This window comes from Tauraco erythrolophus, chromosome 17 (genome assembly GCF_009769465.1).
Source record: "Tauraco erythrolophus isolate bTauEry1 chromosome 17, bTauEry1.pri, whole genome shotgun sequence".
In the NCBI taxonomy this organism is placed as follows: domain Eukaryota; kingdom Metazoa; phylum Chordata; class Aves; order Musophagiformes; family Musophagidae; genus Tauraco; species Tauraco erythrolophus.
In genome coordinates, this window is record NC_141481.1 from 2316899 (window position 1) to 2333934 (window position 17036).

At 43.1% G+C, this 17036-nt stretch overlaps 2 protein-coding genes across 4 annotated transcripts in view; one reads left to right on the top strand and one right to left on the bottom strand.

Moving 5' to 3' along the window:
- The first annotated feature begins 4121 nt into the window (after nt 1-4121).
- Nucleotides 4122-8434, top strand: LITAFD (LITAF domain containing). The gene is made up of 4 exons (XM_086622534.1): nt 4122-4227; nt 6489-6554; nt 7691-7850; nt 8326-8434. The coding sequence occupies exons 1-4, from the start codon at nt 4122-4124 to the stop codon at nt 8432-8434; spliced, it is 441 nt and encodes a 146-aa protein (XP_086478660.1).
- A 5595-nt stretch (nt 8435-14029) lies between these two features.
- The window catches only part of USP7 (ubiquitin specific peptidase 7), a 74431-nt gene continuing 71424 nt past the window's right edge, over nt 14030-17036 (bottom strand). For all 3 annotated transcript variants that reach the window (XM_086622591.1, XM_086622592.1, XM_086622593.1), the window contains one exon: nt 14030-15408. In XM_086622591.1, coding sequence (XP_086478717.1) covers nt 15302-15408 — 107 coding nt within the window. In that variant the 3' untranslated portion in view covers nt 14030-15301. The remainder of the gene's footprint in view (nt 15409-17036) is intronic.

Genomic DNA, 17036 nt, shown 5'->3' on the forward strand with positions numbered 1-17036 from the left:
AGAGAACATCGAAGGAAGGGAAATGTTACCTGGACTCTGATACACACACACCTGTCAAATCCATCTGCCTCCTCTCCTTTTCAGACTATAATTTCTGAACCTGAATGGAGGAGAATTAGTACCGCAGTGAACTTCCATTTTCAAATTAAATCGTAAATACATCACTGGCACAGGCTCATAAGACCTAAAGCAAAGAAGCACCAGCACTCAGGTAATGAGATTTCTGAAATGACTGTCAAGTAGCTCCCGGAGTGTTTCTGCTGAGCTGTACCTAGGCCAAAATGGACATGAATACCACAGGGCTCTTCAGGCTCCTGAACGCTTCCATTTGAAATAACACAATGCCACCTTTGAAGAAATGTTTGTGAGGAAAGCATATTACTATCAAGCTTGAAGTCAAAATGGAAGAAGTATTTCTGAAAGGCGAATAATAATTTTCATAGACGGGACTGTCTCTCTGCTCACCACTGAAAATACACAGCACCCGAAAAACCTTTATGAAAAATACCATAAAGAGGAGGAAAGTCACCGTTCTCTTTGCAACTATTTCAACCATACATGGGAGGCCAAATGACGGACTCTGTCAGGGCTCCTGAAAAGATTGTCCTCCCTGTGTCTCAGCTGCCCCTCTGCCAAGCACAATCGACAGTGCCTGTGCCTCTTTGCAGGCGCTCGCCAAACAATTCTCATCTGTGGGATTATTTAGCCCCAGGGATGTTCAGGAGGGAACGTGCAGAAGTGCAGGTGAGAGCTGGAGAGTGGGGGCCTTGCCGTGAAATTTCACAGTTCAGCAGCTTTGCTTGGCTGCATGACGACTGCTTTTCACACCAGACCACCAGTGCCTGGAGCAACCCCAGAGAAAGATGATGGAAACTGCCTTGCCCATTCTCCCCTAGGATATGTCCTTCCTGGAACATAAGGCTTTGTCATTTCCACCTTCCTTTCCCTGAATTGGCTCTTTGTGTATATGCCTCAGGGTGTGATTCGCTTTTTCTTTTTTTTTTTTTTTTGTTTTAATAATAATTTCCACAGGACTTAAAGCGGGCTTTATTTTCAGTGCAAACTGATTATACCCAGATGTAGAAGAGACTGAGGCTTCAGAGAAGAGAAGGCACGGACTCGTTTCGGTGTCCCTGGGACTATACATTTCTGCCTGTGAATCAAGCAGTTTGCAGTTGCTTGAGTCAATCTTGAGTGCTTCAGATAAACCAAGCCCCAACTTCAGGAGAGCACAAGGGTCTGCTCTGCCCTCTCAGGCAGCTGTTTACTTGGTATGACTGCAGAGAAGACAACTCACATCACCCTCCAAGCTATTAAGCGTTGGCCTCCTAGACGCTACTGGTTTCTGAAAGGGAGTTTATAGGACATTTTGCTACTCTCAGAAATTGCTGCCTGATAGTTCCCCTTACCACTTTTTCCTACAGAGCTACTAACACTGCCTGTTCTGTCTCATACCTTCCTTTCCAGCAGATGATCACATCTGAGAAAGGAGAGCAAAGTCTCTAATCCATGGCAATAACACTTAGAGGTTTTGGGCAGGCATGGTTGCAACCAAGAACTGAGAGTAACCACTTACATGCTAAATGAAAGGGTCTATTGAGTTGCGTAACACACCCCAGGGAATGCCTTTCCTGAGCCCCCGAACTCACAGTATTAGAGCCAGAGAGTATCTAACTCCCTGGTACTTTCTCCCAGGTAGGCTGAAGAAGCTCCTGCAGAAGCTGGGGCCCAGCTGCCCATCCAGTTCTGCCAGCTCACCTGTGCTGGGGCAGGTCCTCCATCACAACACAGAGCTACTGGCAGTACAATGAGAAGCACGCAACAAGACACCGAAAGCGGAGCAAATCCGAGGTGCCAACTTTATCACAGCCTACGGCCCACAGCACTGGGCTTGATGGCTCTAGTAGATCAAAGGCAAACCTGGAATCCAGTGGGACTCCCATAGTATTCCTGGCTCTGCTGCTGATTCACTTCTGCATCTCTTGCCCTACACATTTAACTGCTGATATTCTACTAATACCTCACTGGGTGGAGCAAAGATTAGTCAGTGTTTAATGCCTTCAGCTGTTAAGTTGCAACGCTCTCACTGTGTTAACCATTATTATTCCCTCCTACTCTATGCCTCATGACAGGCCTTCTGCCTGGGCCTACAGCCACTGGATGAAATTCAAAAGCCCTTTCCTCTTTTCCTGTTTCACAGTGGGTGAGATGAATTCAGCAGAAATGTCACCAGAACTGACACCACCCAGTGTTTAGTGTATGGTGTTTAAGTACCAAGATAACAGTAAGCCAAAAACTTCAAGAGACTCCCTATAATTTTACCCACTGATCCTTGTCCCAGGGAAACAGCCCGTGGTTACCAACGCTGGCTAACACAATATTTGTCCATTATCACACTCCTGAACCTGCAGTACTACTGACACACAGTCGTCTTCTTTACAAGTCATTAATCTCCCTTGGCTCTCAGGGCTTCATCTCACCAAAGTTTTCTTGATTCCCAGTTTTATTTTTTCTTCTCAGAGGATCCTGATGAAGATTTACTGATGGCCTGTTAATACCTCTGACATTCCCAATCACCTTTTTTAGCTTCTTTGTATCAAGTACACTGAGATGCACTTTCCCCATCTCTCCTCTCCAATCCATATACCAGCAATTTCTCCAGTATCTTTGGCCTTAACACAGCCAATGCTGTATTTCTGATTTTTTCTCCATACCACCCTATTACCTTTCTTATTCATTCTCCTACCATTTTCCATATCACTTCCCGTTCATCCAGCTTCATGGAAATTATATCATTTCTTCTCTAGTGATATTTTCAAACTCCTTCTTTTCTGCCTCCCTAAAAGGACTGATGCTACTCCCCTCTCTTTTGGCCTCCCCCATACATATTGCCCTCCAACACACCTTGAAAGCAGACCTGTTCAGACCATCTTGCCTTGTTCATCAATTTCATCCTACTCTAGTTTGACCTCATATATTCAGGCAGCTTGTGCTGACTTGCCAAATGTTACATTTCTCACTCTCAATTTGCTTATCCAAGTGCCTCTGAAGAATATAACCCCTCATTTTTGCATCACCAAATGAGTGAGTAGGTGAGATGGGCACAGTCCTGATCCAAACCAGGGAAGGCAGCAGCACAGCGACACAGGAGTGAGCTGGACTGCAAGGGGCTATATTGAGTTACCTGAGCAGTCAGTAAACCTGCACCAGGCTCATTTAGCAGCTCCTCACAAACATCTTTACTCCTTTTTCCCCAAAAATTGCCCTTCCTTGCTGACCTGCACAAAAGGCTGCAACTTTCTTCTGTAAAGGACTCTACGGTTAACATTACTAGGAAACTAACCAGTTAATACTGGTTCAAGGGACAGCTAGGCATAATTAACACCACTGCATTTATAGCAATACAAACATGCATCCCCAGCTGTCCTCTTCCTCCCACTCTCCTTTACTGCAAAGAACAGTTCCTGCTAACACCTGCAAAACACACATACTTTGAGGCCTGGTCTTGTTCAGAGCCTCAGGCAGTGCAGTCATATTTAATAATGATCTTGCCCAACAAAGCCTGTCACACTAGTGATGAGACAATAGTTTCACAGTACAAAACTGGTGGTCATGGTAATGATGGTGATAAGGTTGCACAATAACCGGATGACAGACAGATCTGGATTGCCACTGGTTGCACAGCTGCAGGCTCTGACTTAACGCCACAGGAAGGTTTTTCACAGGTGCTCCAAAGTGTGCTCTTCCCCTCCCTGATTATTTTGACAATCACAGAAAAAAATTATGTAACTTTTCTGCAAAGGTAACACTTTCAGTCATGAATTTACATGCTTTCAATAACGTGTTTTCTAGGGAACATTTTTAGCTTTCCAGTACAAAAAAATACAGAAAGATGGTATTTTCTGCTCCCCCTTCCTGTCTTCCTCATCGTGAAGTGTAACAGAACTGACTGCTCTTCAGTCTATAAAAAAACAGAATATGAGAACTGCTAATTTCCCTTTAAGTAAAATCTGAGGGTGAGAACCAGGAGTTGCAGAAGCAAGCATTGACAAATACGGGCCACTGAAAGTCACTTGCAGTAGATTTTATTTTGCCCTACTTTTGGCAGGTGAACTGCGGAGATGGCCAGTGAGAAGGGAGCTGTGGAAATTCCTATGATTATGTACGAACCACGTCGTGAAGCCTACATGCAAGAACCCTCAGCACCACCATACTGCGGCCAGGAGGGTAAGCAGGCTTTGCTGGGAGGGGTCTGGAAAGAGCACCCTTTTGGAGGTTGCATGGCAAACACTGATAGCTGGCTTCCAGAGCGTAACTGAGCCAGCTCACGAGAGGCTCAGCTTTGTCAGGACACAATGGGCTAGGAAAGTGCCTGTGCCAGCATATAAACCCCAGAGCTGGGGTAGGCAAGCTGTAGGATCTCCTAACAGAAGCATCACTTAAAACAGCAAAAAATATTTTTGCTGGTTCAGTTAATAATTTTTCTAACACTACATGCTTTAATGGAAAAGGAATTGCAGTTGTATCTCTACAATAATTTCATATTCCTAATGAGCAAATGTTCAGACACAAACTTTGCACATGGATGGGCTACATCTTGCTTAAATTGTAATCTAGTTTTCCAGAGGACGGGCCTTTTCCCAAACGTTTCTGCTGCCCAGAGCTGCCCTCCCTAGATGTGTCAGTTCTGCACAGACAAACAACCCCTTCCCCTTGCTGCCTCATGGGGAAATATCACAACCAAAGTGCTGACAGTTCAGCTCAACAACTGCAAGGGAGCACTGACAGCTGCTGCTATGCTGGGTTGCCTTTTCCCCCTGAAACCAGGCATTGCTCTCACACCTACACAAATATCTCACAACACTCCTTTGTCTTCTGCCTGTTCAAGCCTACACTCATTGAAAGACACACTGAGATATCAGTGATTTTACCTTTGTTACCCTCCTGCTATTGAGGAAAGTGTCATTCACCAGACAGGACTGGAGCAGAAACCAGAATGGGAGGTCAGAAGGTGACTAATAAGGCTAGATCTGTCAGCACTGAGCCTCTAAACTTGATTCATTTTCAGAGCGTTTCACTCTGATCAGCTCTCTCTCTAAATATTTTTTGTCTTCAAAGACCTCTCTGGACTCTTTCTGAACTGAGAAGAACTTGCAAGAGGTTGGAGAGAAAAAGTCTCACTTCTTGTGAGCTACTTAACCAACCAAGGGACAGGTGCTTAACACATCTAATAACTGTGTAATACAGTGCAATACATCGAGTGATAACTCACTTGTACTGAGCACATTCCTCTTCTAGATTCAAGGAAAATTCTTCACTTTTTATTTTATTTACAAGTTTGTTTTTCCACAAATAACCACTCCCCCCAAAAAAAAAAACCCAACAAACCACTAAAAACCTAAACACCCACTACCACCATTAAACCCAAACACCACTGCAAATCTCTCTCACTTCTGACAAGCCATTCAAGGAAACATCCCTAACATTTTTTCAACTTTGGCATTAAATTTTGTCTCACTCTGGAAAATTCCAGTTTTGTACCCCACTGCCCTGTGGGCTTATTCCCTGGTTGGACTCACATTGTTTCTGAAAGGCTCACTGGTGCAGGCTGGGCTCCCAAGTCAGGGCTGTTCTGCTGAGCAGCGAGGGCTTCTCTGATGGTGTGTGGGTTTGACCAAACAAGACTTCTCATAGGGACTGTCCTCCTGCTGCACATCAGTCTGGTAGTTTGAAACCACATCCATGCCAGCTGGCTGTAAAGTCGTATACATGAATTTATTTTGAATGTATTAATGAATGTATTTTTATGCATTTATTTATTTCACACTCAGGCAGGCTGATTACACTTAGTTTGTCAGATTAGTAAAAGAACTAAAAAAGTACAAGGTGTCTTAGTCATTGGCTTCCCTTCTCCCTTATCCACAACAAGAGGAAAAAGATCTTAAAACTTTTTTCTAGAGCAAAGGGTATGATGAAATTACTTGGCTGGAAGCTGAAGGCAGATAAAAGTCAAACTAGAAAAAAGGCTCTAAATGCTAATCTAATCTACCTCTATAGAGAGGTAGATTATTAATACTAATCTAATCTAATCTACCTCTAAAAAGGGTAGCAATCACTGAAACTAGTTAGAGGTACTACGGATTCTTTAACAATGGAGCCCCTAAATCAAGACCGAGTATCATTCCAATGTTATGCTGGAATAGATGCAGTCACTGCCTTTGTGTTGAAAAAAACATTTGGTTTCTCGTCTTTTGTTATATAGAAAGTGAGACTGGCTAGTTCCTGTGGGCTCTTTTGGCTTTGAAAATCCGTGAATCAGTTCAGTAGCATTTTTTCCCTGTCCTGTATTTCACCGAGTCACGTCAGGCCTTCCCTGTGAGGCACCTCCCCACGCAGCTTCAGCTTCTCATCAGACTCGAAACGGGGCTTTCGGGAGGCACGAGCTGTATGCATTTTTTTTATGTTTTGCCCTGTTTTTCTTTGCATAGGGGGTTATGAGTATCCTTCTCCTCCACCTTACTCATGTCGAGAACCACCCACTCTTGAGCAACCAGGTAAGTGTCAGGGGACTGAGTTTCTGACAATGTTCATGGTTCTACCTGCTAATAAAAGTCAAATGGTTTTAGTCTTAAAATCAGCAGAGAAGATGGAGTTTTCTGACCTAATCACAATCAAAGAGGCTGGACAATTTCCCTAGAAATGCTGGAAGATAAACAAAGCCAAAAGAGACACACTAGTTTTTCCAGCATTAGCCAATCTATAGAAACACCCATTTTTTTAAAAAGCCAGCTAAGGAGCTAGGACTTTCAGAACAAATAATTTTCAGTCCCGTTTATTTTATTGTTCCTGTTCTATTCACCTTTATGGAAGAGGAATAGCTCAAAGGAGACACTGAGGAAAGGCATCAAACAACAGCCAAGTAACATTTCTTACAGAAGGGAAGGAGAAACATAAATTTTTAAAAACCCCTAAGATCAGCAGGCAATTAAACTCAGATATGCTACATCCTATCTATTTAATAGACAATACCTTCCCACTCCTGAAGTTTTGCTTCAGGCTACAGTGTGAATGTACCCTAAACTTGTTTTAGAATGCTTAAAATGGTATTTTTCACTGAAAACATTTCTGAAAAAATACCCTTCGTGTACCTACAAGGGGCACACCCCTCAAGGAGTATGACAGAGTCAGGTCCAGACTGAGAAAACACAAGGGAAGCTACAGACTTCACTAACTGGGGACAGCACCAGCATCTGATTCACTTACTTTGATGAATTGCTTGTAGCTACTGAGAAGTTGATCCATAAAGCTCCCCTGCATACTCCAAATCTGTTATTCAGGGACAACATGCATTTCCATATCATTTTAAGTATCAGAAGATAAATTTTCAATGTCAGAGTATATCCACCAGTGGGTGGTGGAGCCTGCCTGACTATGAGGATTATTCCACAGGCAATTCCCTGTATATGTCCTTATCCAAGTAAACACCGGCTGCAGGGGAAGCAGCATATTGGGATACACAGAACAAGCAGAAGAGTGGTTCTCATGAATATACTTGAAATCAGTAACAGTAACATAAGTGCCTCTAGACCAGCCATGTTAAGAACCTACATGCTCCAGTTAAGACTTTCTAACTTATGAAAGATTTCCTGTGCTTCTGATTCTGCTGCTTCTCATTTCCTCCTGAACTCAGTTTACTTGGTGTCGCAGCCGCCGATCATCGTAGCAGGAATTTTCTCAAGCAAACCAACATCCACAATATGCCCTTCCTGCCGCCAGCACATCACCACACAGGTCACCTACAGACTGGGCAAACTGTCCTACCTTCTGTGCACCAGCTTATGTATGGTTGGGTAAGCTTTCATTTAGACTTTAAAGATTCTTCACAGCAGAAGGTTAAAAAAGAGCCGTTAAAAATAAAGTTTTAGCTAGTGCTTCTATAAACAGTTTGCCCTTCTTCACTACTTGATAAGAATTCATTCTGTCCATACTAGATACAGTTATCACGGCTACAGGAGATGCAAACTTGCTAAATTTAGCCAAGTATGTTACTACTATTCATAAGACAAGCAAAAATTAGTACAACGTTGTCTACTTCCCTACAGTAATTTAGAATCAGCCTCAGAATCAGACTAATGCTTAAGATGTTAGCAGTGAAGACGATTAATTTTTCAGAAGATACTTTAAAACAGGAAGAGTCTTGGGGAAGAAAGGGATTCATACAGTGAAAGGCAGAGAGAATAAGGCAGAGAGAAAGAACAGATGTAGCCAGCAGAAAGAAAAGTCATCAAATCATTCCATGCATGTCCATCTCCTCCCTGGCTGCAGGTGCTGTTTTGGATGCTGCTTTGTACCTTTCTTTGTGAGGATCTTCAAGGACGCAGACCATTACTGCCCATACTGTCAATTTCATATTTATAGATACAAAAGACTATAGGAACAAAGTTTATGCAACAAGATGATGTCAAGTCTCTGTTTCCTAACGGCGTAAGATTCTACACATAAAACTACTGCTAGGAGACATACAGGAGTAGGCTTAAGTCCTGCAGCTCCCTTGCTGGTGAATCCATCTAGAGTTTACTGTCCTGTGGTTGGACTGACTTTAAAACAAGAAGCCTTGAAGACTAATTTACAGTGTGACTTGAATTTATGCTCTATTTGAATCATTGTCCCGAGCTGTTAAGTGATCAGTTAGTACTTCAGCACTGCTACTCCTTCTCTCAAATCTCCAGCCCAGCTGGGACACAGATTCTTCTGGACTTTTCAACCCACTAATAACCAAGAGGTTTGGACATGCACATTTTAGAGAAGCACTTACCTTCTACGCACTGGAACTGACTGGTCGGGATTTCACTTCTCTGCTCTTCTTTGTATGGGACCTACCCCTGCAGGGCTGTGGGTGGTACAGTGTAGCTGATTATTTATTAACGAAACACTAAGTTATGAGACTCTTCGCTGTGTTACATATAAGGTAAGAAAATAAACCTGTTCTTGTTAACAATACTGAAAAAACATATCCTGTCTGCGTTGCTTTCATGACCCATTCCATTCAGAGCAGAGATGCAGGTCAGACTGGAGCACTGCGTTCACACTAACAGACTGAGAACTCAAAGGCAAACATAAAAAGAAGCAGCAGCAATCACAGCTTGAAAAAGTCACCAAAACACGAGGCCCTCATTTTACCTCTGTACCTTCCCACTGCAGTGCATCATCTCCCAAACAAGGACTTAGTAGGCTTTATTCTTTACAGAGAACACAGTTCTTATCCGAAATCACTTATCTTGTAAAATTAAATCTCTGTAACTACTTGCTCAGAAGGTGCCTATACCCTGCTCAACAATGACAGAAGCAGCGGCTGCTGCTCTTTATTTCTAGTCGGAAAGACAAACAGAAGAACGGAACAAAACCCTGCATTTCAGTGTTCTAACATCATCAACGTCTCCACGTTGGGACGACGACGACTGCGGACCAGCGGGATGCACGGCAGCCGGCACCCAGGCACTGCGTTTCATTAGCACTGAGATATCCTGACCATACATCTGTAGCTAAATCGTAGCTAAAAGAATTTTAGAACTTTCCACTTAGCCTGACATTAATTAAGTTTGACCAAACTCTTTGTTTTAGCCATAAAAAGACAACCGTGCCCTAAGCAGCTGTTAGCAGCAGTGACTGCAGACACCCGCAGTCGAGCCCCGCTGGCACCGTGCCCCCCGCGGCTCTGCCCCCGGCACACACGGCGCTTCCCCGCGATCGCCACACGAAGACACCGAACACGGACGGACTGTACCGGCTGCGCGTGCGGAGCCGGCGCTGCCGCGGGCCGGGGCCGGCTGGGACCGTCCGCGCCGCCGGATCTGGCCCGAGCTGCTCTAGAAGCTCCGCAGGGGCGCGGAGGGGAAACGTCCCACTGCGGCGAGCAGCACACAGCCGTTACCGGCCGTTCCTCTGAAGCACCGCCGCCCGCCCGCACCCTTCCCTACAGTTTTCGCACGGAACCACGTACAACCTCCGCGCCGAAGCGCGCCCAGCCCCGCCGCGCCGCCCTCTCCTCAGCGCGGCTGAGGCACACGGCCCGCGCGCCCGCGCCCTTCCCGCCGCGCGCCCGCCCCCTGGCGGGGCACGGCCCGGGGCGCCGCGACAGCCGGGCCCGCCGCCCCGAGAAGGGCGCTCGCGGGTGCGGAACGCGGCGGGCTTGCGGCAGGCCGCGGGAACGAGATCCAGGAGCCGCGTTCCCCGCTGCCCGCTCGCCTTAAGCTGCCCGCAGCCCGTCTGCGCTACGAACGGCGCGCTCAGCCAGCAGCGCGCCTCGTGCACGGCTCTTCGCTTCAACGAGCGCGACGACTGTACAACTCCCATCGCCAGCCGGTAAGACATCGGAAAAAAGCGCACTTGGATCAAGGCAAGTGAAAAGGGCTCAGCAGCCGTTTCCAGGCAGCTCAGACCACGGCACAGAGCCGGGGAGTGTTCGCGCTGGAGCAGCAGCCGGACCCGCCAGCCTGGCGGGCACCACAGGCTGGAAAAGACACATTGCGCTGCTGCAGAAGATAAGAGCAAAACCAAGAGATACTCCTGATAGTAGCCAAGCAGAAACTGTTTTTAGAGCAAGCACAGTGTGATCCAGCGTTCCACACATCCTCAGCTATGATGCCCAAATCAATGCTGATCAGCACCAGAGCCTGAACTGGGATTTAGCAGCAGGATCCCATGTAACAAACCCTTCCACGGCCTTCGTCAGGGCCCAAACACGGCAGGCAGCTGAAGTAAGCCTCTTGGAAACAAACCGTCCATCGTCTGTGTGTGCATAATTTTAGATTTTATACATTTAGAAACCCACAGCCCCTCTAAGAGGAGTACAGGCTTGGTAGTGCGCTTTCGAGTGAGGTATTTCTAGAAGGGAGCTTCTACGATGCCTCCATGGCCCTGCGTGAAGCCCAGAGCCGACCCCTCCCAGGCTCCTCACCCTGCAGTGCCACCAGGGTGATTGCCAGAGCAGCTGCCCCAGCTGTGCTCCGTACCAAGGCCAGTAACTCCCCATCCTTTGGTGAGCCAACCTGCTTTGACCTAATGGGAAAGAGCACAACAATTAAATCCACAAGCAGCCACATGGATGGCAGCCCAACCAACAGGTTTTGTACCATTTCACATGTTTTTTAAAGTGTTAAGATTTTTCTCCAGTTTAAGATGTGGCTGTGAAACAGCAAGCTTTGTTGTTAAGTAGCAGTAAATAATGCATCGAGCCACTAACGTTTCAGAAGAAAGGTGCAAAAACCAGAAACACATGAATATATACATAATAGAAATTGTATCTATGATTTCAGATGTGCAGAAGACATTTAACAGAAGCAGTTAGAACATTTTCACACAAATATTTGGAGGTACAAGAGTTTACACAAGTATTGATAAAACAGGCAGGCTTCCAGCTACAGCCTGGTTCGCAAATTTCATTTCCTGCTCTGCTTGGTACTCAGCTAACTTCAGCATCATCTGGGACAAAAATTAAGTTGAGCATGGATTTGAAGCCAAATTCAGGCATATCATGTGAACATTTTCCCCTTTTTCAGACTCTAAAGACCAGGCTGGTTTAAAACCCAACAATAAATGACATCACGCCACTCACACGCTAAACACTGACACTGCCTGCCTTAAAATCCAAACGTTTGTTTAGTTCCTCTGAGAAAAAACAAGAATTAAAAACTTGGAAATTGCCACAGAAGTCAGCATTTACCTTCTGGCCAGCTCTTCCTACACTATGAATGTCATTATTGACACACAATTTGGCTGAATTTCGCAAAATTTCTCTCTTTGATCAGACTTCTGAGAGACCCATTGGCTTTTGCTCTCAATCTTTTCTAAAATGAATGGACAAGACACCAATTCAGTGTTTATCCTAGTCTATTTTATTTACAGTATATACAGTTCCTACAGAAAACGATTTCTCACAAAGGATATTAAATAGCAAAAACACAGCGTAGCTTAGATCTGGGCACTGATGCCTGCAGCCAGCACAGAGCCCGCAGGACAGGTGGTCCAAGCTCCAGTGGGATGCCAGGGTGGGATGCTGGCGTGCCAGCTCTGGAGGGGCAGCAGCTGAGGTAGATCCAGTACGCAGGAGGCATTGCACACTCGTCGGTACGACATCGGCCCGATCCCTCCGACGCGTCTTGCGGCAGCACAGATTTGTCCCGGCGTTGCCAAGCAAGCCTTCTTGTATAAAGGGTGGTTTTGTTGGCTGTCACTCTCTAGTCAGCAACTACATCACTGGTGTGATTGGCTTAGATCTCACAGAATGCTTTGGACTCCTTCAGGATAAAAGGCACTATGTAAATCTACAGGAACAACGCTTGCTATTTTCATAGGGAGAATTCAGATGGGCCATTGACAGCATGTTGCTCTGATGCTGCGTACCATGAAATTACATCCTTATTGCTTAACACTTATATTATGATTAACTTAACTTTATGCATTCACTGTCTATTATCCAGATAATTCCAAAATCTGAGTAAGAAATGGAAAGCCCGGTAATTTTGAAGACTGTGTTCTTGTAAACTTTTTTAGTAAATTTTATAGAATGAACTAAACAAACATACTGCACCTGAGAAAACCTCCTGTCTTCCTCTTCTCTTCATAGGTGTGTGTTTCCACAATTGGATAGCAAGTTACTTGTGCTCACAAAAAAAATATTTCATAAAAATCTTCAGTTATTGAAAACTGCATATGGAATGCCTTAATGTATTGTCTTCTCAAAACTAGTGTGGGAATAGCAAAATACTGAAGCATGTAAAAACTACTCATCTAAAAATCAAAAGGCACGCAAAAATCACTTTCTTAGCAGTATTTTCTTCTGAAATAGGAAGCATTGTAATTTCTTAAGGTATTCCCTAAAAGCTGCCAACATCCCACAAATTAATGTGAAAACTTAGAGACATTCAGATACAAGCTCGATTTTATATCAGTCTACCATAACACTAAATTCAAAAAATATAATTAGGGCTTAGTACTGCTGACCAGAGTCTCTGATTTTACAGAAATATTTTGAATATAAATCCTGACATTTACCAAAAGCCTGTAGAGACAACCCGACTACTACTAAAAACACCACTTGGATGGTGGTGTAATTCTTACCAGTTGGATGCAAATACAAATCAAAGGAAAACTTTATCCACTTAAGGCATGCCAGTTAAGCACTTCCCTCTACCTGTAACCTACACACTGATGATGAGGGGGAAGAAAAAAAAAAAGGTAAACAACTAGTTTCACTCGATTGGAAATAAAAGACAGTTAAAAGCACTGCAAGATATAAATGAAAAAGAAATCCAAGCATACCTAAAACTTGAGCAGTTAGACCATTTTAAAGCTAAAAGAATGAAATAGATATTGAAATATAATTTAAAAATACTTGCTGGTGTTTTCAGTGATCACCAGAATCCGTCTCAGAAAAAAGTATAAAGGCCATCACAGGTACACAACCCCTACTAAACGTTTATTGACAGGTCTAAGGAAGGGAAGCTTCTAAGCACTTTGTTTTGGTTATGAATACAGGGAACACGTTACGGTAGGAATCGATTACTCTATGAAGAGAGCTTACCTTTAGAGACTCCAGATTTCACTTTACACCATTTATAATATTAGACTTGAGAATCTGGACCACAAAATTTTGTACAGGCAGGCAGAGTCAAGTCTACCACAAAGACTCTACTACAAGCTTTACAAACAAACTAGTAAAATAATTTTTCCATTTGTCTTATTTGTACATGGCTCCTTCCTGGAAAACCCTTTATTTGTTATGCTCAAATGTGACTAGTTAGGAGGTAAAAAAATCCAAAACCAAAAAATCTCCAAAACCCAAAACAATTAAACAGAAAACCCCACAAATTTTCCCCAAAACCACCAATACGAGGATTATACAATTGTCAACACTTAAGAAAAAAAACACGCCTTTAGCAAAACCTCACAAATGAAAACATTTCCCAAAACTCTAATTCCAAGGAGAGGAGAAATCTTCTTCAATGTCCACGTCATCACTCACTGAAGAAAAATTTTATAGAAAATTTTATTCAACATACAACATTTTCCAGCAAAAAAAGGCAATATACAGGAAGAGTTGTTGTACACTGCGGCTACAGAAACAAAATAAAATACTGGAAAAGAATGTAAAATTAAGTGTGAATTGCTGATTCTATCTTACTGCACTCAAAACTAGACACGCGGCTGGCATTAGCTTCAAAATAAAAGGAAGCAGTCTGGGGACTGAAATAAAACTACACACAATGAATATCAACATCAGTGAAATTCACTTGCAGACTCACCCAACAAAATTAACCTCCAAGTGTTAAATTGTACATGTTCATTCATTAAATATACAATTTCATTTTTTCTTGTTTTCTTCTTTTTTCTTTTTTTTTTCCTCCTTTTTTTATACAAAGTCAACAGCTTACTAAACACTAGTGAGCATGCCCTCTGTGCTAAAAGGCTATTTCTTGTGTTTTCCCCGTCTCTTCCCATGTTAACTAAATTACTGGTATTTATCATCCTTTCACTTGCTTTTGCCAACTTTTGAGTGTCATTCTATTTGCCAGAAGATGGCATAATAAATTGCAACGGTATTTATCAATGCTTGAAAATTTAATAAAAAGACCCAAACATCTCTTTTTAGGACTCAGGGCATCCACTTGGCAAAACGGGATGCAAAATAGTGACTAAATTAAACGAAAACTAGTTTATTAAAAAAGATTCTATGCAGCTGGAGGAGACAAAAATCCCGAATAAGTGCCAACAATGTACACAATGAAGTAGAGATTGCTATTTATTGATGATGTGAGTTTTTTTGCATTTACAAATGCACAAAAATGTCATTTAAAGTATAACTGAAGGAAATAAATCTGATGTGAGTCTAAACATAAGACTTACTAGCTGCAGTGATGGTGAAGACCACACCAGGAAGGGCAGCCAGCCAGCTTATGCCATCTATAAACGTACTACAGACAAATATTTTGCCAATGTCAACTGTTCTACTAAACTCTTCCCTCATTATGCTGACAATTGCCTTGCATTACGTTTACCATAAAATAACTCTCATTGGCATCCAAGCTTTATAAAAACACCTTCATTTTGCTCAAAAAGGGCAGTCAATAGATACAGAGAAGCCAAACTGAACAGCCTCAACAAAATAAAATTAACATCAGCAGCAAATCCTCTTGCTGGAGACTTCAGATATAGTGCACGTGTACCAAAGTTCTACAGTTGTTAAAAAGGTGCACATACACATTTATTTTTGTCCCTTGCCTTGACAATCTGGTTAAGTAAGTCAGTTATGGATTTTAATAGCTTTTTCAAGGTAAGTGTAGCGACTTCTCTTTGGGGCTTTATTGAAATGGTCAAGCCCTAGCCATGGCCTTGGATGAGACATGTTGCCTAGAAAAGAAAAGAGAAAAAAAAAATAATGAAGTTTTAAGACTAAATTGGAAAGTTTCCTTTACACAAACTACTCCTGTGTGCCCTGTTCACAGTTTACTAGGAATCACAGGGTACAGAACAGTCCTATAGCCCACAGCCAACAGCGCAGCTTTCCTGACTGCTGCTTTCCATCCAACAACACATTTTACAGCTGGTTCTGGATCAAGTAGCTGTTTTTTCTCCTCTTCAGTCACTTACAGGAGTTTACAGCAGTGAAGCGTGTGCTAAAGCAAGAACACTACTGTTACAATTTATGGCCACAGGCACATCAAAGTGCTGAGCCTGTTTGAAACAGGAAGGCATTCACCATTTAAGTATGACAATCTACAGCATTTGCCATATTATGAGTTATCTCTGCTGTATTAAGTTCTTATCACCTGTTTTAAGTGGGAATATTAAGTTGAACTCATGTAAAATGCAAATAATCAGTTAAATAAGAAACCATGTAACTGACCTCTTCCTTATTTTCTGAGAAAAAAAATTAGTCATATTTAGATTGTAAAGAAACCACAGATTTTTTCACTTGTTCGATCCCATATGGTTTTATCTACTGCTAGTCTTCCTGAAAAACCACAGTCCATATACTTCTTGCAAATGGAAGAAATTCTCTTTTAAGATGTCCTCAATGCAGAGCATCAAATGTTCTTTGAAGTGAAATGATAAAGGCAGAAACGAAATAGCCCCCCAGCAAGAAAAGCACACTCCTACGTTCAAAGCCATCAACTGCAACCACTAAAGCATAAAACACTTGACCTTTTTGGTTGCCTGCATCTCCATTTTTGGATATATTTTCTGCAATCAAAACTACTTGTCTTTTTGTTTAACATAGTCGTCAATGTCGAATAGAAAAGAGAACTGCCAATCTCGCCAAGATCACCCAAATATCTTTTATAGAAAGAAATGAAGTCCTGCATCGTTAGCGCCAGCACAATCATTGCTGGAGTGCATCTCTGTAAAGCAGAGGGACACTACTGACGTCAGCTACGTCAATCAAAGGAGAGAACGCCAAAGGCTTGGTTAATCAGTCCAGTGTGTGTTAAAATTTGGTATTTGCAGAAACGCATGAGCCTCACACCTTGAAATACTACTCGGATAAGAAGGCATTAGAGCACCATATTATCACCCCATAGGAGAATTTCAGCGGGGGAATGAATTCTACCAATGTGTATTATACCAAAGGGGCAACTTCTCGTGAACTCTCAAATTAAAACCCTTTAATTTCACATCCCCTGCAACTCCTACAAACATTTCAAGTTCTCTCTTTTCCAATCTGCCAGGTTCTCTACCTTCCACCTAGTTACCTGGTTAGTCTTTCGCATTGTTTTGGCAAAACTGGCTCCTCTTCGCTCATAAAATCGAACAGTTCACTTCAGACTGTTGCCATCCCCCCTTCCTGCCTCTAGAAAGATGACTCAGAATAAAATCAGGACTCTGCCTGCTCTGAGCACACAAGAGAGAGTTTAGCTGTCTGTGGAGAAATGTCCACCTCTGATTTCCTCATCCAGTGACACCTCACAACTAGCGCAGAGAGGTCCCTCCAGTGACACACTGCTCTGCTCACGTTTGACTTGTGCACATGCAGGCAG